The following is a 24481-nucleotide window of genomic DNA, read 5'->3' as shown; positions in this document are numbered from 1 at the left end:
CAGATCGCTACAGTGTTGAAAAGCATATGGTAACGTCGCGCATGCGCAGTCCAGCGGGTAGCAAAATGTGACGTGACAACAGCACACTGACCATCTCCTGTACCATGTCTGCAGTCCCTGATCATCTCCTGTACCTTGTCTGCAGTCTCTGATCATCTCCTGTACCATGTCTGCAGTCTCTGATCATCTCCTGTACTATGTCTGCAGTCTCTGATCATCTCCTGTACCATGTCTGCAGTCTCTGATCATCTCCTGTACTATGTCTGCAGTCTCTGATCATCTCCTGTATTATGTCTGCAGTCTCTGATCATCTCCTGTACTATGTCTGCAGTCTCTGATCATCTCCTGTACTATGTCTGCAGTCTCTGATCATCTCCTGTACTGTGTCTGCAGTCTCTGATCATCTCCTGTACTATGTCTGCAGTCTCTGATCATCTCCTGTACTATGTCTGCAGTCTCTGATCATCTCCTGTACCATGTCTGCAGTCTCTGATCATCTCCTGTACTATGTCTGCAGTCTCTGATCATCTCCTGTACTGTGTCTGCAGTCTCTGATCATCTCCTGTATTATGATCATGGGCGATCATACTCCTCCCATCCTTCCTATCTTAGTTGGGGGGGGGGGGCTTATAAATGAAAGGGGCCATACATAAAGATTGTGGGCGGGGCTCTCAGGATGACATTTGCATCAATCACATGAGTGGGGGAGGGGTGATCGGGGAACACGCCCTTCATCTTTCCACTTCTTTTATAGATCTCCAGAAATGTCCCGGAGGAGGGCGGAGCCAGCACAGAGCTCCACCCACAACTACACCAAACAGGAGGAGTCTGAGGATGAGAGTAACACTGACCTAGAACCAACCAATCCCCACACAGGTACGACCCCCCCCATCTAATTATTCTCTCCTCCCCCCCCCCCGTGTGATCTCTCCGCCCCTCCCCGTCTATGGAGGTGGGAGGTATGTACATGAGGGGTGCGGAGTGTATGGGGGTGGGAGGTATGTACATGAGGGGTGTGGAGTGTATGGAGGTGGGAGGTATGTACATGAGAGGGGTGTGGAGTTTATGGAGGTGGGAGGTATGTACATGAGAGGGGTGCGGAGTTTATGGGGGTGGGAGGTATGTACATGAGGGGTGCGGAGTGTATGGGGGTGGGCAGTATCAAATACATGACTGGTCACTGATACATTAGTCACCAGGGGCAGATAATTTACCCCTTTGTGGTGCATTAGTGACCCCAGTGTCGGTGTTTATGAACCTTTCATGCTGCACCAAATAGGGGTTAATTGGCACTGACACTGGTGTCACTAATGCAGATGGCGGGTTTAGTAGCGGCTGCCAGCTCCACCTCCACGGCGATCCTTTACCAGTCCGGCCCGCTCACCCTGCCAGCTTGGGGACACTGACCGGGGACATTCCCTCCCATCCTCCCACGCACAAATGAGGCGGCCGCGAGGCCCCTGGGAGCGCGAGGCCTTAGGCAAACGCCTTTTGTCCCTAATTAGAGAGCCGCCTCCTCTGCCTTCACTGACATCATCCCATTGGTGGGTGTTTGTAGAGTCGGGGTACACCGTTCTTATTTATTGGGAACACTGTGTACTCATTTCCCCTTTTAATTCTCAGAATTTCCCGTCAGAGGAAGAAGGTGAGGGCACCAAATCCAGAGAGCGGGTTGTCTGTCCTTCCCCTTGAAATGGTTTCTGCTTTCGGTATCATTTCACATTGATGTCATCTTTGGATTTGGTGCCACCCCCACCATCTGTTCACTGCTGTACTAACATCAAATTAGTAGAACGTCTTTCACAAATGTAACTTTCTCTTTTCATGTACTAACATCACACATGTTTGGCCTGATTGTTCTATATACAATATATACAGCAGCTATTCTCAGCTAGGGTTGCTCCAGAGGTTGCCTGGACTTTCTTGAGCTGTGGTTGATTGACCTCCCATCTGATAGTGTTTACATAGTTTTGGGTCCAGTGCCACTTCACACGGCCATCAGCATGACGCCAACGATCTTTAAGGCGGTCTGTAAATGTGGCATTCTGACCACCAGTGTAGGAAGGACATTCTTTGCACTGACCACCAGTGTAGGAAGGACTTTCTTTGCACTGACCACCAGTGTAGGAAGGACTTTCTTTCCACTGACCACCAGTGTAGGAAGGACTTTCTTTCCACTGACCACCAGTGTAGGAAGGACATTCTTTCCACTGACCACCAGTGTAGGAAGGACTTTCTTTCCACTGACCACCAGTGTAGGAAGGACTTTCTTTCCACTGACCACCAGTGTAGGAAGGACTTTCCACTGACCACCAGTGTAGGAAGGACTTTCTTTCCACTGACCACCAGTGTAGGAAGGACTTTCTATCCTCTGACCACCAGTGTAGGAAGGACATTCTTTCCACTGACCACCAGTGTAGGAAGGACATTCTTTCCAATGATCATATATGTAAGGAGTCACCCTTCCCACTGACTCCTGTGAAAATTATTTCAAGGGTTCCCCTGGTGTAAAAGGGTCGATAAAGGTTGATATAGGATGTCGGTATATAAAAAGGCCAGACCAGGCAGCTGATCGGTGTCAGAAACCATGAACCAGACCGAGACAGAAGTACAGTAAAATCACACTTGCTTATTAATAAAAATAAAAAGGTGAATAGAGTAAGCATAGTCAGAGCATAGCCAGAGTCCAGTAACCGGATTGGGTAGTCAGCCAGGCCAGAGTCCAGTAACCGGATTGGGTAGTCAGCCAGGCCAGAGTCCAGTAACCGGATTGGGTAGTCAGCCAGGCCAGAGTCCAGTAACCGGATTGGGTAGTCAGCCAGGCCAGAGTCCAGTAACCGGATTGGGTAGTCAGCCAGGCCAGAGTCCAGTAACCGGATTGGGTAATAAAAAAAATAAAATAAGTGGGACTTTATATGAAGCACATCACTAGACCGAATGAGCCAATCAATATACACATTGTTTGTTTATTGTCAAAAGTCATACACATGTATATCACCATAAATAGTAAATTGATATAAGAATAAAATGATGGATCTCAATTGATAAATATAAACATAATATAGTATTACATGATTAGTTCAATATAGAAACATTGTAAAAAAAAAAAAATCCATAAATGTCAATAAATAAAATCTAAACATTTCATGATAATATACAATGAATTCAATATAGTATACACATATAGTAATAGACTTTTAGTATGTAGACCGAGGTATAACTAGTAGTGACATTTGAAACATTAACAATAATGGTAGATTGGTTCATTAAGGTAGGATATAGTCCAGATATGTATACATAAATACTGTGACAACGCATCATAAAAAATCTCTATGCGTTTCGTGGTTACAATACCACTCATCAGGAGCAGATGCAGGATTTTTGGAGTATCTATAGTGAAATAAAATTACCAAGTGAATATAATAATCCAGAAACGTTCCTCCCGGGAGCTGAGAAGGAAAACCCTAAGACACGGCCATAGCACCACTGATCAATGATAGACGTAGAAAGGAAGTGAATAGTTTCCAGCCATGGTGTGTGTACTTAAAGAGGAAGTAAACCCTGATGAGTTTACTTCCTCTTTTTTTCCCTGCAAAGGTAAAGCATAATGGACTACTATGCATCGCATTAGTAGCCCATTATGTGTCACTTACCTGACACAGGAGCCAGCGAAGTCGCGCTGTCCCCTGTAGTCCGCCGCATCCATCTTGCTTGTGGCGTCTCGCAGCTCCGCCGCTGTCATTCGGCGAAGCCGCGATGACGTCACTCCCGCGCATGCGCACGGGAGTCGACAAATGCGGCAGCTCCATTTTTGGAACTGCCGCGTTCAGTGCGCCTGCGCGCCGCTGTCTACGGCGCATGCGCCGTAGACAGCGGTGCCTGTCTTCAGGCAAATATCTCCTAAACCGTATAGGTTTAGGAGATATTGCTTGGACCTACAGGTAAGCCTTAATCTAGGCCTTAATCTAGGCTTACCTGTAGGTCAAAGTGGTTTGTAAGGGTTTACAACTACTTTAATGGTGAGCATAATTCATCTTATAATTGGTTCCCACACATATCTGTAGGGATCAAGATAGTAAAAAAATTTATAATAATAAAAAAAAAATGTAATTAACCGGCATGGTTGTCCATCAGCGTTGCACACGTGGGGTGTTTAGGCGCCAAACGCCGGGTACACATTGTTGCCTGGGCGATGACGCCGCCTCCCCGTCATTACGCCACGCGACGTTGAGGGATGTCCTTCTTACACGGTTACTATTTAAACCACATTGGTCTCAATGCTGACACACTAGCTGACCTTCTGTACAAGTCACCACTGCACGCTTTGCAAAAAATGTTATGTGCCTGTTAAGGTATCTTGGTGACATTACACATTGTTTTATCTTTTACTATCATTTAACATTCTTGTTTTACCTAAATTACACCTGAACATTTTTCCTTTATTACTTGGCTGTTTACTGTCTCTTTGCACGTTTTTTACTATGGGAAGTCTCTTCTAATTTTCAGCTGTGGAATTCGTTTTTATTTTTATTACATTTTTTTTTTTTTTTTTATTATAAATTTTTTTACTATCTTGATCCCTACAGATATGTGTGGGAACCAATTATAAGATGAATTATGCACACCATTAAGTACACACACCATGGCTGGAAACTATTCACTTCCTTTCTACGTCTATCATTGATCAGTGGTGCTATGGCCGTGTCTTAGGGTTTTCCTTCTCAGCTCCCGGGAGAAACGTTTCTCTAAAATCTAAAATGTTTTTTACCTTCTGACGCCATCATCAACATTTGTACCTATATACTACAGATAGGTGAGATTGCTTGGGACTTGTGTGGCTCCCCTCTCCCTTCTATATCGGTATATTCTGGATTATTATATTCACTTGGTAATTTTATTTCATTATAGATACCCCAAAAATCCTGCATCTGCTCCTGATGAGTGGTATTGTAACCACGAAACGCGTAGAGCTTTTTTATGATGCGTTGTCACAGTATTTATGTATACATATCTGGACTATATCCTACCTTAATGAACCAATCTACCATTATTGTTAATGTTTCAAATGTCACTACTAGTTATACCTCGGTCTACATACTAAAAGTCTATTACTATATGTGTATACTATATTGAATTAATTGTATATTATCATGAAATGTTTAGATTTTATTTATTGACATTTATGGATTTTTTTTTTTTTACAATGTTTCTATATTGAACTAATCATGTAATACTATATTATGTTTATATTTATCAATTGAGATCCATCATTTTATTGTTAAATCAATTTACTATTTATGGTGATATACATGTGTATGACTTGTGACAATAAACAATGTGTATATTGATTGGCTCATTCGGTCTAGTGATGTGCTTCATATAAAGTCCCACTTATTTATTTAAATTTTTTTCCAAAATATCAGAGATGGAGGTGTATGTATGTATATGTGTGTGTATATATATATATATATATATATATATATATATATATATATATATTGTGAGGGGGTTCGCTCGGTAGCGGGTGTGTGTGACCCCCTGGATGGGTTCACAACACAAAGTCAGGCACAGCAGACAGCGGTGTAGGTGCAAAAAACAAAAGATCCGGTTTATTTAGGCTACATGCAGTGATACATATAACAGCCAAACAAAATAAAACAAGAAAATAAATCCTGGTCAGCTTGACCTCTAACTACACACGTAGACTCCCTGTCTAACAACTGGGTGCAGCCTTGTGCTGCCCCAGTCCCTGTCTCTATTGTAGGGGTTTGCCACACAGGCGTTAACTCACCGCACAGAACAGATCTCAGACTCCCCAGTCTATACACACAAAACTGGTTCCAGGATGGAGCATCTCCCTATGCATGCTGGGGTTTTTTGTAGAGGCCTTAATGAGCCCACTTACTTCAGCTGGGCTCATTAACTCTTCCCCTCTAATTGTAAGAGTCTGCATAAAGCCTGAATCTAGGACACACATATTTCCCATCCTGAATACAACCAGGTGATTTTACCTGCGTGCTGCCACAATATATATATATATATATATATATATATATATATATATATATATATATATATATATATATATATATATATATATATATATATAGCTTATATCCCCTCATATAAAGTCCCACTTTTAGCTCTAGTTTAGCATTTTTGAACTGGATTGGGTAGTCAGCCAGGCCAGAGTCCAGTAACCGGATTGGGTAGTCAGCCAAGCCAGAGTCCAGTAACCGGATTGGGTAGTCAGCCAGGCCAGAGTCCAGTAACCGGATTGGGTAGTCAGCCAGGCCAGAGTCCAGTAACCGGATTGGGTAGTCAGCCAGGCCAGAGTCCAGTAACCGGATTGGGTAGTCAGCCAGGCCAGAGTCCAGTAACCGGATTGGGTAGTCAGCCAGGCCAGAGTCCAGTAACCGGATTGGGTAGTCAGCCAGGCCAGAGTCCAGTAACCGGATTGGGTAGTCAGCCAGGCCAGAGTCCAGTAACCGGATTGGGTAGTCAGCCAGGCCAGAAGTCAGGGATACAAGTAGAGGGACAGCAAGCAGGATAAGGAGCCAGAAGGGATGTCAGCAAAGCCTGACTTTAACCACTTGACCACCGGGCACTTAAACACCCTTAATAACCAGACCAATTTTCAGCTTTCGGTGCTCTCACATTTTGAATGACAATTACTCAGTCATGCAACACTGGACCTATATGAAATTTTTGTCCTTTTTTCACACAAATAGAGCTTTCTTCTGGTGGTATTTAATCACCGCTCGTTTATTTATTTTTTGTGCTATAAAAGAAAAAATACAGAAAATTCTGTAAAAAAATGAATTTTTCTTTGTTTCTGTTATAAAATTTAGCAGATTAGTAATTTTTTCTTCATAAATTTTGGCCACAATTTATACCACTACATATCTTTGGTAAAAATAAGTACAAATTGGTGGATATTATTTGGACTTTGTGAAAGTTATAGAGTCCACAAGCTGTGGTGCCAATATCTGAAAATTGATCACACCTGAAGTACTGACGGCCTATTTCAATTCTTGAGACCCCAACATGCCAGAAAAGTACAAATACCCCCCAAATAACCCCTTTTTGGAAAGAAGACATTCCAAGGTATTTAGTAAGAGGCATGATGAGTTTTTTGAAGTTGTCATTTTTTTCCCACAATTCTTTGCAAAATCAAGATCTTTTTTTTATTTCTCACACACAGCATATGCATACCACAAATTACACCCCAAAACACATTCTGCTATTACTCCCGAGTACGGCGATACCACATGTGTGAGACTTTTACACAGTGTGGCCACATACAGAGGCCCAACATGCAGGGAGCGCCATCAGGCGTTCTGGAGCACCCAGGATAATTCTGACATTTCTCTCCTACATGTAAAAATCATCATTTATTTGCTAGAAAATTACACAGAATCCCAAAACATTATATATGTTTTTTTAGCAAAGACCCTGGAGAATACAATGGTGGTTGTTGCAACTTTTTATCTCGCACGGTATTTGCGCAGCAATTTTTCGAATGCTTTTTTTTGGAAATAAAACAGTTTTGTGCTTAAAAAAAAAAACACAGTAAAGTTAGCCCAATTTTTGCATAATGTGAAAGATGAAGTTATGCTGAGTAAATAGATACCCAACATGTCACTCTTCAAAATTGCACGCGCCTGTGGAATGGCGCCAAACGTCACTACTTAAAAATCCCCATAGGCGACGCTTTAATTTTTTTTTCTAGTTATATATTTTGAGTTACAGAGGAGGTCTAGGGCTAGAATTATTGCTCTCGCTCTACGTTCGCAGCGATACCTCACATGTGTGGTTTGAATACCGTTTTCATATGTGGGCGGGACTTACGTATGCGTTCGCTTCTGCATGTGAGCACATGGGGACAGGGGCACTTTAAAAAAAAAAATAATAATTTATTGTTCATTTTACTTTATTTATTTTAGTTTGACATTTTTGATCACTTTTACTCCTATTACAAGTAATGTAAACATCCCTTGTAATAGGAATATGGCATGACAGGTCCTCTTTACAGTGAGATATGGGGTCAATAAGACCCCGCATCTCACCTCTAAGCTGGGAAGCCTGAAAAAAAAAAGATTCTGGCTTTGATCGTATTGGCGAGTCGGTAGAAGCACCGGAGGGCGGCGGGAGGGGGGGATGTCTATGGCTGGGTATTGCAGGGTATCTCCGAGTATGGCTGGGCATCTCCGGGTATGGCAATTTATGGCAGGGTATTGGCTGGAAATGTAGTGCAGAGTATTAGCGGGTGTTGCAGAGTATTGGCGGGTGTTGCAGAGTATTGGCGGGTGTTGCAGAGTATTGGCGGGTGTTGCAGAGTATTGGCTGGTACTGCAGAGTATTGGCTGGTACTGCAGAGTATTGGCTGGTACTGCAGAGTATTGGCTGGTACTGCAGAGTATTGGCTGGTACTGCAGAGTATTGGCTGGTACTGCAGAGTATTGGCTGGTACTGCAGAGTATTGGCTGGTACTGCAGAGTAATGGCAGGGTACTGCAGAGTATGCACTGGTATTGCAGAGTAATGGCAGGGAATTGAGGGGTTAAATTTCGGTGAGCAGCGATGTGGGCACTGCAGATGCAGCCCATAGTGCTGCTGACACCGATCTCTTCCCCCTCCGCTGTACCGATCAGTACAGAGAGGGGAGGGAGGAACCGGCGTCATAACATGACGCCGGTTTGTTTACAAGTGATCACTCCGTCATTTGACGGAGCGTTCACGTGGTAAATGGCTGCGATGAGTGGCCGTTTACCGTGATGCAGACCCGGCGGTCGCGGAAGCTCTGGTGTGCGCCCTAGGGGTCGCACGCGAGAGCGGAATTCTGGGAGGACGTCATATGACGGCCTCCCAGAGTTAAACAACCGCCCTGTAGCCGTCATTTGGCTATGGGCCGGTTGTTAAGTGGTTAAACAGGAACGCAGGAGATGGTTTCTTGTGATGTGACCAAGGCGAAGGCAGGAATGAAGAGACCTGCAGATCTTTAACCACTTCAATACCGGGGGGCACTTAAACACCTTCCTGCCCAATTTTGAGCTTTCAGCGCTGTCGCACTTTGAATGACAATTGCGCGGTCATGCTACACTGTACCCAAATGAAATTTGTATCATTTTTTTCCCACAAATAGAGCTTTCTTTTGGTGGTATATGATCACCTCTACGGTTTTTATTTTTTGCTAAACAAATAAAAAAATACCGAAAATTTTGAAAAAAAAAATGTTTTTTTTTTGTTTCAGTTTCAAAACTTTGCAAATAAGTACGTTTTCTCTTTCACTGATGGGCACTGATGGGGTTACACTGATGGGCAATGATAAAGCGGCACTGATGGGCACCGATGAGGTGGCACCAATGAAGTGGCACTGATGAGGTGGCATTGATGGACACCGATATGTGGCACTGATAGGCGGCACTGATGGGTGGCACTGATGGGCGACACGGATGGGCACTGATAGGTGGCACAAATTGGCATGGATTAGCACAGGTGGGCATGGGTAGGCGGCACAGGTGGGCATGGGTAGGCGGCACAGGTGGGCATGGGTAGGCACTGATAGGCGGCACAGATGGGAACTGATAGGCGGCATTGTATTATAATATATTGCACTAATGGATGCCAATCAGTGCCAATCAATAATGCATGCCAATCAGTGATGCCCATTGTGGGCACTGATTGGTATCCATTATGGGCACTGATTGGCATCCATTGTGGCACTGACTAGAATCCCTGGTGGTCTAGGGTGGCATACCTTGTCCTTGGCATCCCTGGTGGTCTGGTGGCGTCCCTGGTGGTCCAGTGTGGGCATCCTCGGGGGGGCTGTGCTGATAATCGATCAGCACAGACCCCCCCCCCCGTCAGAGGAGCAGCCGATCAGCTCTCCTCTACTCGCGTCTGACAGACGCGAGTGAGGAAAAGCAGATCACCGGCTTTTCCTATTTACACTGTGATCAGCCGTGATTGGACACGGCTGATCACGTGGTAAAGAGTCTCCGACGGAGACTCTTTACCGAGATCGTAGTTGCTGGGTGTCAGATTGACACCCCGCAACAACGATCGCCGCGATGCGCGCCCCCGGGGGCGCACAGCGGCTCATAATCCTGATCACGTCATATGACGTCCGGTCAGGATTATGAAACCACTTTGCCGCCGTCCATTTGCTATAGGGCGGGCGGCAAGTGGTTAAGTAGGCGGGACTGACGAGCACATCCACAACAGCTGGTAAACTGTGGAGAGAGATGAGAGCTGCCAATTATCTGACAGCTGAGCGGCCAGCTCAGAGAAGGAAGGGCTGACCAGCCCTGACAATCAGGCCCCAGACTACACTCCATGTGTATATATATATACAGCCTGTACCTGCAAACATTATACCTGCTGTCATAATATGACTCATTTACAGAGACTAGACTTGGGGTGTTTCCTATCGCTATCCCATGGCTGAAGGGTGGTGAATAGGGATGAGCCAAACACCCCCCGGTTCTGTTTGCACCAGAACTTGCAAACGGACCGATAGTTTGCGCAAACTTTCAAACCCCGTTACAGTGTATGGGACTCGAACGTGAGAAATCAAAAGTGTGAATTTTAAAGGCTAATATGCAAGTTATTGTCCTAAAAAAGGGTTTGAGGACCCGGGTCCTGCCCCAGGGTACATGTATTAATGCAAAATTTTTAAAAACTGCTGTTTTTTTCAGGAGCAGTGATTTTAATGATGCTTAAAGTGAAAAAATAAAAGTGAAACATTCCTTTAAATATCATGCCTGGGGGGTGTCTGTAGTATGCCTGTAAAGTGGCCTGTGTTTCCCGTGTTTAGAACTGTCCCTGCACAAAATGACATTTCTAAAGGAATAAAAGTCATTTAAAACTGTTTGCGGCTTTAATGTAATGTCTGGTCCCGGCAATATGGATGAAAATCATTGAGAACAAAGGCATGGGTGCCCCGCCCCCAAGCCCATTACCAGCCCCTTTGGGTCTTGTATGGACATTAAGGAGAACCGCACACCCAAATTATAAAAAGGAAAGGCCTGAGGCCCCCAGGCCCTATATACTCAGAACAGCAGTATACAGGCGGTCCAAACAAGACAGGGACTGTGTAGGTTTGTTATTAAAGCGGAGGTCCACCCTAAAGTGGACCTCCGCTCATCGGAACCCTCCCCCCCGGCGCCACAATTGACACCTTTCAGGGGGGAGGGGGGTGCAGATACCTGTACAGTACAGGTGTTCTGCACCCACTTCCGGGATAGCTCTCTGCGGAAAGGGGCGTAGATTACGCCCCTTTCCGCAAGTGCCCGCCCCTTTCCGCAAGTGCCCCACTGCCTGCTGGGAAACACACAGATCCCACAGGCAGCGGGGACCGCCCTTATTGCGCAGCGCGATTCGCGCATGCGCAGTAGGGAACCGGGAAATGAAGCCGAAAGGCTCCATTTCCTGATTCCCATACCCAAGATGGTGGCGGCAGCACCTGAGAGACGATCTAGAGATCGGCTTCGGGTGCCGACATCGCGGGCGCGCGGGACAGGTAAGTGTCACTATTTTAAAAGTCAGCAGCTGCAGTATTTGTAGCTGCTGGCTTTAAAAAAAAAAAAAAAAACGCGGAGTCCCGGTGGACTCCCGCTTTAAGTAGAATCTGTTTGTAATTTTTAACTGGTACATTTTTAAAGTGTCGCTCCAGCCAAAAAATCTATTTTTAAGCTTTTTGTAAAACATAGGGAAGGGTTATCACCCCTGTATAATTTGTTTTGCTGTCTGTGTGCACCTGTTCAGAAGATTTCACCTCACTTTCTGTCCCAATGACAATTGGATTGTTAAAATTTGGGTTTTTTTGTGAAACAAGGAACTCTTAGGCCGCGTACACACGCGGGGACTGTTCGCCCAACTTTGTCCGCTGAACAGTGTTTCGGCGGACAGTCCGCCCGTGTGTGGGCTTTCAGCGGACAGTTTCAGCGAACAGTTTGCTGAACAAGGTTTTTCGGAATTTCCAAAAAACTGTCCGCTGAAACTTGGTTTCAGCGAACAGTCCCCTCGTGTGTAGGCTTGTTCGTCAAACTAAGTTCCGCGCATGCTCAGAAAGGATTTACACGCTGAAAGTTGTAATGCAGTGTATAGGACGTTGTATTTTCCGTCCCGTCGTACGTGCCGTTCACGTCATCGCGCACGGTTTCAGCAAACTGTTCGTTCGTCGTGTGTGGGCAAGTCCGTCCATGCTAATTTTGAGCGGACTGTTTGCTGAAACTGTTTGACGGACAAAGTTGAGCGAACAGTCCCCGCGTGTGTACGTGGCCTTACAGGAGAGAATTTCCCTTCCTAGGGGTAGATTTCCTCTCACTTCCTGTTGTCTCCTTCTGTTTGAAAGTAGGAGTTGTTTGTAAGTTGGATGTTTGAAAGTAGGGGCCTGCCCTATATACTCAAAATATAAACGCAAAAATGTGGGCCTTAGGTGTTGGTGTTGCCACAACACTGTAATCCCTCACAGTTACTCTGGGTGGGCGCAGGAACGGGCCCTGCTGTGAAATATTAGATCAAGAATTGTAATTACATGCCTCTGTTGAACAGGGGCAGAAAAATTGGGCCTTAGGCACTGGTGCCACAACACTGCAACCCCTTACAGATCCTCTAGTTGGGGCGCAGGAATGAGCCCTGCTGCAAAGTATTGCATCAAAAATTGGCCTGTGACCAATTATGGCTCTCTTCGCTGACGGTGCTGTGATTGGCCAAAGCATGCGGGTCATCGTGCATGCTTGGCCAATCATCAGCCAGCAATACACTGCTATGACGCAGTGCATTATGGGCGGTGACACGCCGCTCTAATTTGTCATGAACGGACCATAATGTTCGATCTTCCTCTTGAAATCGAAGCTCATCCCTAGTGGTGAAGTATGGGGCAAGATTCCTCACCCTGCTGCCATTCCTCATTATATTTCTTAGAAAAAAGAAGAAAAAAAAACACATACAAAGACAATTAAGGTGCGACCAATCTTTATTGGAGATAAATCTATAGATGGAAATGATTGTCGGGCTTCGGAGAACATCGGAGATCAGTGACGGTTGTCCTAGGACTCCTCAAAGGCAGGGCCTTTTTACACTAAGCCTAAACCTTAAGATGATTCAGAGGAAGGCGAAAACCCCCCCGGCCAGATGGGCTCCAAGGGGGGGAAAAATTCCTTCCTGACCCCCTAAGGCGATCGGATTGTCCCTGAATCATCAGTCTAGGGTGCCCAGTTCATCTCATATAGAGAAAAAAACCATACATAGAACCATACAGAACATATGTATTGCAGGTATGTATGCAATAAAACACACCTACCTGCTTGTTCACAATCATCTTTGGGGCTCATTCAGAATATATGCATTGAGCATCCGCACAGATCAGCGCCCCCACACTGATCAGTGCATCCGCCCGCCGCACCGATTCCTTATGTTTTCTGTGCCCAGCCCCCTACAGGAGGACTGGTGGTACCCCCTTATTGGTGGCCCTGGTGGTGGTATATAGACATGCTGTGTATGATGGTATGCATGGTGCTATATACGCAGGTATGTATGCAATAAAACACACTTGCATGCTTGTTTACAATCATATTTGGGGATCATTCAGAATATATGCATTGAGCATCCGCACAGATCAGTGCCTCCCCCACTGATCAGTGCACCCGCCCGCCGCAACGATTCCTCATGTTTTCTGTGCCCAGCCCCTACAGGAGAACCAGTGGTACCACCTTATTGGTGGCCCTGATGGTGGTATGTATAGTGGTATGTTTGGTACTAGGTGGGCATGCTGAGTATGGTGGTATGTATGGCCCTATGTATACATTCTATGTATGGTTCTATGTATGGTGTAGGGAGATCATTGCCGGTGTGCCACAATTATCTCACTCAGTACTGCTTGTGTTACCGTCTCACAGCAGGCAACTTTCTTTTAAGGTCAAATACCCTCGGATTGTGGTAACGAGGCTCTGCCCTCTCATAGTAGCGAGGAGGCTCTGCCCTTGGATGGTGGGGACCAAGCTCTGCCCTTGGATGGTGGGCATCAGGCTCTCTGTTTTTCACTACCCTCGGATGATGGCAATGAGGCTCAGCCCTCAAATGTTGATGACGGGGCTCTCTGATGTCATTGCTTCTTGGATGGTGATGAGGAGGCCCTCTGTTAATGTCATTGCCCCTCGGTTGGTGGTGACGAGGCAGCCGCCACCAGTGTAGGGACCTGTGTTGGTACAGCCGTACCTGGTCCCTAGGAGGGTTCCTCAAGCTTTTGGTTGAGTCTTCTTCTGGGAACAGCAAATTGACTTGTTTGTCCAGCCACATTGATAGTTGGGGATTCAGAAGCTGCAGAAAGGGAAATAGAGGGCTGATGGGAAGACCTTCCGGTTACTGGAGTGGCAGCCGCCACCATTGTAGAAATCTGTGTTGGTACAGCCGTACCTGGTGCTCTCTTGAAGATAGGTGCTGATGAGAATCTTTCAAGAGAGTGATGACGTAGTGAACTCCGGTGATGATGGCTTGACTTGAAGATCTTCTCTGTCATGTTCACTAGCAAGTCATCCTCATCTCCTAGATTAAAATTTCTTCCAGCGCTTTGGTCATCTTCACTCCCAAAAACGCTGCACCCCTTCCATTTAAATGCAATCCATCACTGCTATAAAAACGGTGACCGAATGTAAAGTCAACCCAGTTCGTCATGAAGCCAAAGCCCTCCTTCCTGCAATAGTTTCTCAGCCACCTGCTAAGCTCTCTAAGCTCCTGCTGCCTCTCTGGTGTGGCTCGAGGTTCAGGCAATATTTCTGAAAATACTGCCTTGGCTCTCCTTTTCTTCAATATAGCCGCTAAGTCCCTGAAATCATTTTTTAAGGCGCCCCATCTTCCTCTAACTTTGTCGTTCGTACCAATATGTATCATGACAGCGGGGTTCCTCCCAGCCCCATTCAATAATCCGTCCATGCAATCTACAATGTTCCGAACCCGGGCGCCCGGTAAACAACATACTGTTTTGCGATAAGGGGATTGGTGACAGATTGCCTTCTGTATCCTTCCAATAATTGAATCCCCTACCACTAGTATGTGCCTATCCTGTCTTGTAAGATTGCTCCCATGTTCACTGGAGACGTTCCCCTGGCATTTTGGTGGATTCTCTGTGTGAACGTCACATGCTGGTGGATTTTTCATGTGAATGTCGCACTCTGGTGGAGTGGACACATGTAGGTCAAAGTCTGGTGGAGTGGACACGTCTGGGTCGCACTCTGGTGGAGTGGACACGAATTGGTCGCACTCTGGTGGAGCGGCCACGTCTTGGGCGCACTCTGGTGGAGCGGCCACGTCTTGGGCGCACTCTGGTGGAGCGGCCACGTCTTGGGCGCACTCTGGTGGAGCGGCCACGTCTTGGGCGCACTCTGGTGGAGCGGCCACGTCTTGGGCGCACTCTGGTGGAGCGGCCACGTCTTGGGCGCACTCTGGTGGAGCGGCCACGTCTTGGGCGCACTCTGGTGGAGCGGCCACGTCATGGGCGCACTCTGGTGGAGCGGCCACGTCCGGGGCGCACTCTGGTGGAGCGGCCACGTCTTGGGCGCACTCTGGTGGAGCGGCCACGTCTTGGGCGCACTCTGGTGGAGCGGCCACGTCTTGGGCGCACTCTGGTGGAGCGGCCACGTCATGGGCGCACTCTGGTGGAGCGGCCACGTCCGGGGCGCACTCTGGTGGAGCGGCCACGTCCGGGGCGCACTCAGGTGGAGCGGCCACGTCCGGGGCGCACTCAGGTGGAGCGGCCACGTCCGGGGCGCACTCCGGTGGAGCGGCCACGTCCGGGGCGCACTCCGGTGGAGCGGCCACGTCCGGGGCGCACTCCGGTGGAGCGGCCACGTCCGGGGCGCACTCCGGTGGAGCGGACACGTCCTGGTCGCACTCCGGTGGAGCGGCCAGGTCCTGGTCGCACTCCGGTGGAGTGGACAGGTCCTGGTCGCACTCCGGTGGAGTGGCCACGTCCTGGTCGCACTCCGGTGGAGTGGCCACGTCCTGGTCGCACTCCGGTGGAGTGGCCAGGTCCTGGTCGCACTCCGGTGGAGTGGACACGTCCTGGTCGCACTCCGGTGGAGTGGACACGTCCTGGTCGCACTCCGGTGGAGTGGCCAGGTCCTGGTCGCACTCCGGTGGAGTGGACACGTCCTGGTCGCACTCCGGTGGAGTGGACAGGTCCTGGTCGCACTCCGGTGGAGTGGACACGTCCTGGTCGCACTCCGGTGGAGTGGACACGTCCGGGTTGCACTGTGGTGTGCAGTCAATACCGCGTACACCTACAATAAAAAAAGAGAGGAATTAGATTTAGCACCTTCACCTACATTTCATATATTTTTCTTTGTAGAACATCAAATTATGGAGAGAAGAGATGAAAACGCTGGTGCCAGAGACCATGAATAAACTCTACAGGACAGGGACACAAGGAGGACTAATGTTGTACTTTGTATAAAAATGCTGGTTGCCTGCCACTCATCCCGACCCACTGGCTGGCAATAATGGCATGAAAAGTCAGAGGGGCTGGTAGTACCCAGCCCGTAATCAGCCTGCCCATACATGGTTAGAATCTTGGCTGGTCCTTGCTTAGCCGGGTGAGATTGGAAGTGTCTATGGCCGGCTTTAGGAGCGCAGACACTTCTAATGACAGCACTTGGGGTAAAGGCATAGTGCATATTAAAATGCTGATGGATAATGAATTAGTGCGGTTTTGTTTGTGTTGGTTTTGTCCGTCTGTCTGGCCTTGTTTACAAGGGTGATGAGGCCCATATAACATGAACGGGACGTTTCTACAACATCTGTATCTTCCAGGTGCTGCATGCAGGCAGTCCATTGACAATGAGTAGAACGCACAGCTGCACGCACGCAGCCACTTCTCCTAATATGACATGCACTGTCTGTATTCAGGGCCATTCGCCCACACCCAGGACCGCTGCTAGAAATCAACTTACATGACTGGGCCCTCTACCACCTATAAGAGCCAGGGCCTGAGCCTGCGCCCCCCCCACATCACATTCAGCCAGCAGAGGAAAAGGAGGTGGTGTGCTCTGTGAAGAAATGAGGGGGTGACAACATTTTCCTAACAGTGTAAGGGGCATAAAACCTGCACAGCACACAGCCATCTCATATGTGTAGAAAATGCTGTCATGTTTAACCCCTTGCTTACCGGCCACTTAAACCCCCCTCCCCCTCCTATCCACACCAATCCTCAGCTTTCAGCGCTGTCGCACTTTGAGTGACAATTACACGGTCATACAACACTGTACCCAAATGACATTTGTATCATTTGTTCCCCCAAATAGAGATTTCCTTTGGTGGTATTTCATCTCCTCAGCGGTTTTTATCTTTTTAAATATAAAAAGACCGAATTAAAACCATATTTTTTTACATTTTTGTTAAATGTTATAACGGGTAATTTTTGTCTGTCATTGATGTACGCTGATGAGGTGGCACTGATGGGCACCGATGGGTGGCAGTGATGAGCACTGATCAGTTACACTGATAGGCAGCACTTCTAGGTGTCAATGATTAGCACCACTGGTGGGCATTGATAGGTGGCACTGGTGGGCATCGATAGGTGGCACTGGTGGGCATTGATAGGTGGCACTGGTGGGCATCGATAGGTGGCACTGGTGGGCATTGATAGGTGGCACTGGTGGGCATTGATAGGTGGCACTGGTGGGCATTGATAGGTGGCACTGGTGGGCATCAATAGGTGGCACTGGTGGGCACTGTTACTCTATAAATGAGGCATAATCGCCTCTTCCTTTTCAGGGTCGATGTCCCTTTAAGATGAGCCGGTGATCGGCTTTGTTCTTCTCCTGTCAGCAGAGGAGAAAAAAAACGATCACTGAGCTTTTGTTTACATCATGTGATGAGCCGTCATTGGCTGATAACTGATCACATGGTAAGGGGTGGGGATCGGCCCCGTACTCGGATCGGTGGTCACCCGAGTCTCAGTGACTCGGTGATCACGGCGCCCTCCGCAGGGAGCGTGCACAGGGGGATGTCATATGACGGCCTCCCGGGAATTCACATCCGCTCTGTGCCCGTCATTTGCCCACAGCGCGGATGTCAGGGGGTTAAACAGGTGGTGAGGAGGCAATATAACACCTTCTTGCCTCCTGTCAAATGCCCTCTGAAGAGCGACCTGAATGTGGATTGCTGTTCAGAGGGCACAACATGTTTAAATGAGCCCTAAGGCAGTTCATACAATCCGTTATTCTTTGTCCATTCAGTAGGGAACAGGAGGGACTATTTCATGTTTTCTTTGGGGCACTGCTAAGTAATCTTCTGGTTTTCAACAAGTACAAAATCCCGGGGAGACGGTGCCAATAAGAGATCTATAACCGCCCATCTGCGTGTGTATGGACCTCCCAGTAGTGTGCAGACGTGGATTGTTGGGGATGAAAACAAAAGATTGACATACATGACTACAGAGGTGCAATCACAATGAGACCATCAAAGAGACAGCGGGGGAGGGATCTAGGTCCCATGTGGGATGGTCATGGGGGGCGGCATTGTCCGCACTGCCCGTGGGGGGGCGGCATTGTCCGCACTGCCCGTGGGGGGGCGGCATTGTCCGCACTGCCCGTGGGGGGGCGGCATTGTCCGCACTGCCCATGGGGGGGCGGCATTATCCGCACTGCCCATGGGGAGGTGGCATTATCCGCACTGCCCATGGGGAGGTGGCATTGGGGGGCACTGAACCAATTGGCACCTTTGTTTTGCTTTTTGTGGGTTTACAACCACTTTTAATTTTGCTTATAAATGTGTGTTTATTAGGATTGTACAATAAGTACATGGGTTGTGTGTATGTCAGGGGTTGACAAATTTGCTTTGAATTTAGGAGCCAGTTTTTGTTTTTTTAGAGTGGTATGGATTGTCAGCTCCCGGGGTAAGGCCACTCATTTTCACCCCCTATCCCTAACTCACAATGGAGCACCCAGTCAATAACTCCATTGAAACGCTGTTACATCAGGGTTATGGGCTGACCAGAAAGAGAGTAAAGCTGGCAACAGATGGAACTGGCTGGCACTGGCAGGTACGTGGAACTGCCAGATGGCACCGGCAGGTGACACTGGTTGGCATTGGCAGGTGACACTGGTTTGGAACTGGCAGGTGGTACTGGCGGTGGCACTGATTGGCAGGTGACACTGGTTTGGAAGTGGCAGGTGGCCCTGGTTGGTGATGGCAGGTGGCCCTGGTTGGCGGTGGCACTAGTTGTCACTGGCAGATGGCACTGATTGATGGTGGCACTGGTTGGTGTTGGCAGGTGGCACTGGTTGGCGGTGGCACTAGTTGGCACTGATTGGCAGTGGCACTGATTGGTAGTGGCAGGTGGCACTGCAGGCACGTGGAACTGCCAGATGGCATTGGCAGGTGACACTGGTTTGGAACTGGTAGGTGGTACTGATTGGCAGTGGCACTGGTTGGTGGTTGCAGGTGGTATTGATTGGCGGTGGCACTGGTTCGTGGTGGCAGGTGGCACTGATTGGCGGTGGCACTGGTTGGCACTGATTGGCGGTGGCACTGGCAGGTTTCACACGGAGCACTCTATTACTGAAATGTAACAGAGGAGCTGTCAGAATTGAGCTTAAAGCGGAGCTCCACCTTAAAGTGGACCTTCCGCTCATTGGAACCCTCCCCCCCTCCGGCGCCACAATTGGCACCATTCAGGGGGGAGGGGGTGCAGGTACGTGTACAGTACAGGTATCTGCACCCACTTCCAGCGTAGATCCTGCAGAAGCTACACCCCTTTCCGAAGGTCCCCCGCTGCCTGCTGGGAAACACACGGATCCCAGAGACAGCGGGGACCATCCTTATTGCACAGCGCGACTCGCGCATGCGCAGTAGGGAACCGGGAAATGAAGCCGAAAGGCTCCACTTCCCGATTCCCATACCCAAGATGGCGGCGGCAGCACCCGAGAGACGATCGAGAGATCGGCTTCGGGTGCCGACATCGCGGGCGCGTAAGTGTCCTTATTTTAAAAGTCAGCAGCTGCAGTATTTGTAGCTGCTGGCTTTTAAAAAAAAAACGGCGGACTCCCGCTTTAATGTCGGAATGGGCGGGACCCGGCCGGGGTGTGAAACTGACAAGTAACAGAGAGGCGGTGTAGTGTCATATTTTGATCCCCATCATAGAATGTTCCGGAAGTGGCGCTGCGGCCAGAAATTTAGCACTGCGCATGCGCCATGCGTTCCAAACACTTGCGCCATGCGTTCCAAATGATTTGCCACAATGCAGACCAGTGAAACCGTCAGATAATGTCAGAGAAGTGAGGGGAGGTAATCCCCTCCCTGAGCCACAGTTACCCGCTCTCTCTCCGCCGCTCTCCGCTCTGTCTAAAGTTAATGTCACGATTACCTCCCCTCACTCCCGTGACATTATCTGACGCTTTCACTCAACTACATTGTCGGAAATCCTCTGGAACGCATGGTGCAAGCATTTGGAACGCATCGCGCATGCGCAGTGCAAAATTTTCGACCGCAACGTCCCTTCCGGAGCGTTCTATGATGGGGAGCAAAATATGACACAACAGCGGATATGTCAGATTTGAGCTTGAGTCGAGGTGGGCGGGCCCCGCTCGGGGTGGGAGGGTCCCGGCCGGGTGGGCGGGACTCAGCAGCTATCAAACACCGGCCAACGATTGGGCTGCTTAAGAAAAGAGGCGCGGCCACATACACGTAGCGGGCCGCCCAGATTCCATTGGCTGGTGTTTGATAGCTGCCGGGTCCCGCCCACCCCGGCCGGGTCCCGCCCACCCCGGCCGGTTCCCTCCCACACCGACATAAAGCTGAAATCTCTCCTTTGCTTGTCAGTGTCACACACAGTGCGCAGCCGCAGAGTGTGGAGGAGGGGGGAGGGGGGGCAGTCATTGTTAATAGTGATAGTGAGTGGGCTGGTGGCAGCTTAGGCGTCAGGTTGTGATTTCTGGTGGCATTGGTGACCTGGCGCCTGGGGTTTGTGGAGCCCTGGTGTATGTCTTGTGTTGATTGTAACTAAAAAATGTCATAAAAAAGGACTTGATTTAAAAAATATGAAAAAAAACCTTATGTACCTATGGGAATGTGACCCCAAAACATTTTTTTGAAAAAAAAAAAAGTGAAAAAAAATTTTTTTTTGAAAAAAAAAAAATTTGAAAAAAATAATATACTTTGAAAAAAAAAAGTGAAAAAAAATTTTTTTGGGAAAAAAAAAAAAAAAAAAAATTATAAAAAAAAAAAAATCTTTGAAAAAAAAACACTTACCAATCTCAGTGTCTGTATCCCGGTGATGTCTATTGGCTTTACAGCCGGAACCGAAACATCGAACGACGGCTCTGAAACAGCCGCGCACAAACGCTCGGGTCCTCTTCAGCTTGGAGGGCTTTTTGGTTGGGGTATCTGCAGGCTGGTCACTGACACCTCCTACCATGGCCCTTCCTTTGCTGGGTTTCTCTTTGATGTTTTTCAGAGAAACAATCTGATTACATTTAAATCGGTTCATTATTAAGAATAAAGAAACTCGCTTTAAATGTATGACAACAAATATTGCAATGAAATTGAATTGACCGAAATCAAATCCAATAATATCACAAGGTATCTCTCAGGAGAGATAAAAGCCAACCTCACTTGTCAGTGGACAGTCAACTTCTGATGAATTCTGCCCCAGCGTCTGAATATATAGGGGGACTCAGCCAATGAAATCACAGCGACTTTGGCTCAGCCAATCACAGCGACTTTGGCTCAGCCAATCACAGTGACTTTGGCTCAGCCAATCACAGTGACTTTGGCTCAGCCAATGAAATCACAGTGCAGTCATGTGACTTATTTTTTTTTTTTTTTTTTTTAAATTAACTGACGATTTTTCTTAAAGGAGCCAGTATACGGATGTAATAGGGATATACGGCTCCTGGAAGAACATGTTATTGTGAATGAGATTTAACCCTTACAGTCCCATGGCTGAAATAAAGATCTCTATTCTTATGATAACATTGTGAATGGAGCCTTAGAAATCCTCTCCGCACATCAAATCTTTTGATTTCTTTTATTTTATCATTATTACACACCAATTATTTCTCCATGAGGGGGGGAGGGGTGATGAGCCTCACGCTGCTCCCCGGGGCCGCCCGCCGTGTGAAGATCCGTACCGCGCTCTACTAACCAATCACAATTGATAACGGAAGTGACGTTCAGTCGCAGCCATCTTACTATACCCCGCACTCCTCTATAGTAAGCATACACTGAGAAGGCGGACATCTTGTTACACCCACCGGAGTTTGATGCATAAATAGAGTATTTAGAAATCGGAATGTTTGGATGTTACATTTTAAAAGCCGCGGCAAACCTGCCCACCTCACACGTTTACTAATGTGACAGAAAACTCTGAGTTCAGTCCGTGGGATTTCACCATATAACCTCCGATTTTGTGTTTTATAAAAAGTGTAAAATGCAAAACTCTGGTGGGTGTAACAAGATGTCCGCCTTCCCCCCCCCCTTCTCGGTCTATCCTCACAGTGAAGGAGTGCCTGGTGTAGCAAGATGGCGGCGACGGATCGTCACTTCCGTTACTAATTCTGAGGGGTCGCGGAATCTGACGGAACACCGGAGCCAGCGCTGCAGCGGTCAGTCCGCCCGATTCTCTTGTATGAAATCTTCACTCTCCACCCTTTGTCTCTCAGCTCCTCCCCTATCACACAGGCTCCACCCTCCTCGCACTCATCTCCGTGGTAACCGTACACTGCAGGGGGAGGAGATAAGAGACACAGCCCCACCCCTCATTCCTCCTCTCTGTTTACTAATATGGAGGCGTCCAATCAGCGGCGGGACAAGTGACCAGCAAGGAAGGTGGGGCCGGTAGTGGAAGGGGCGGGGCAGGGATTGAAACGCACAGTGTCTGGTAGTCATGATCATCTCTCGCCAGGTGAGACCCCGAAGTATCGAGGGGGAGGGGGAGTGTCCACTATAGAGGGTCCCCCTCCCCAACACACACAGAGGACCAATCATAGGCTGAGCTCTACTACCATCCCCCATCATCCCAGGAGGGACCCCAACTCTACTCAGCTATACAGAGGGGGAGGGGCAGTGTGAGAGGGAGGGGTGTCAGGTGAGGGGGAGGGGTGTAAGGTGAGGTGATGAGGAGTATTGATGGGAGGTTCTCTGTCGCTCTTCATGTGTCAGTGCTCTTCGATGAGGTGGGGGTGTATTTCTCGGAGGGGGAGGGGTGTAATGAGGAGTATTGATGGGAGGTTCTCTGTCGCTCTTCAGGTGTCGGTGCTCTTCGATGAGGTGGGGTGTATTTCTCGGAGGAGGAGGGGTGTAGTCTGGAGGAGTATTGATGGGATGTTAGGGGATGGGATGTTGGTAGGGGGCACACTTTAGTGGCACTGGTAGGTGACACTGATGAGGCACGGGTAGGGGGCACACTTTAGTGGCACTGGTAGGTGACACTGATGAGGCACGGGTAGGGGGCACACTTTAGTGGCACTGGTAGGTGACACTGATGAGGCACGGGTAGGGGGCACAGACTAGCGGCACTGATGGGCACATATTGGGACCGATGTCCCTGTAACAGAAGCTGGTTACTGGCTGCTTTATTTTCTCCTTCCGCTGATTGTGAGAATAAAAAAGCAGATAATCGGCTTCTGTTTACTTCCGTGATCAGCTGTTGGCTGAGAGCTGATCATGTGATAAAGTGCCGCAGCGATTGGCTCTTTACCCTGTTCTGTGATCAGCTGAGTGGGAAGAACTCGATGATTGGAGAGCGCGCCGCAGGGGGCACGTGAGCGGCACCATCACGGGAGGACATCTGTGGTCTCCCTCCCACCACCGGAAGGCCGCGCTGTAACAGTCTTTCTATAGCGCCGGTGGAAAGTAGTTAACGGCTTGCCGACCAGCCGCCGCGGTTGTACTGCGGAAACGCGGCTCTGCGAATCGCCGTCATGTTACGTTGCTTCCATATTCAGCCACTAGGGGCGCGCGTGCTCGTCCATGAAACCGATGCCATCACCCGGAGAACAGCGATCTGTGTGTTTCTTATCTGAGGGGAGAAGAGACAGATCATCTGTTCACACAGAGTATGAAGAGCCATCTGTCATCTCCCCTACACAGTCCCCTCCCCCCCTTCAGTTAGAACATGTAGTAGAGGACGCATTAACCCCTTGATCGCCCCCTAGTGTTAACCCCTTCCCTGCCAGTGACATGTTTACAGTAATTGATGCATATTTATAGCATTGATCGCTGTATAAATGCCAATAGTCCCAAAAAATGTGTCAAAATTGTCCGCCGTGTCCGCCATGTTGCCGTCCCGGTAAAAGTTGCAAGTCGCCGGCATTACTAGTAAAAATAATAAAATAATAAATATGCCATAACTATCCCTATTTTGTAGACGCTTTACCTTTTGCGTAAACCAATCAATATACACTTATTGATTTTTTTTTTTTTTCTACAAAAATATGTAGAATACATGTCGGCCTAAACTGGGGAAAAAATATTTTTTA

At 48.1% G+C, this 24481-nt stretch overlaps 1 protein-coding gene across 15 annotated transcripts in view; it reads left to right on the top strand.

The window, feature by feature from the left end:
* LOC143942473 (uncharacterized) overlaps positions 1 to 24481 on the top strand; it is a 76374-nt gene that overhangs the window by 1778 nt on the left and 50115 nt on the right. For 6 of the 15 annotated variants that reach the window (XR_013264787.1, XR_013264788.1, XR_013264783.1 and 3 more), the window contains exon 2: positions 755 to 876. Coding sequence is in view for 1 of the 15 variants with exons in the window: in XM_077463784.1 (XP_077319910.1) it covers positions 755 to 876 (122 nt within the window). In the remaining 14 variants the exon portion in view is untranslated. Of the gene's footprint in view, positions 1 to 754; positions 877 to 4586; positions 5355 to 24481 lie in introns of those variants that run through there. The other 9 variants (XR_013264785.1, XR_013264793.1, XR_013264795.1 and 6 more) reach the window with 3 other exon arrangements.

The sequence above is a fragment of the Lithobates pipiens genome, unplaced genomic scaffold (genome assembly GCF_037356315.1).
Source record: "Lithobates pipiens isolate NorthernLeopardFrog02 unplaced genomic scaffold, aLitPip1_a1.2 Scaffold_30, whole genome shotgun sequence".
Classification (NCBI taxonomy): Eukaryota; Metazoa; Chordata; class Amphibia; order Anura; family Ranidae; genus Lithobates; species Lithobates pipiens.
Note: the sequence above shows the minus strand (reverse complement) of the source record. Positions and strands in the feature narration are given on the sequence as shown.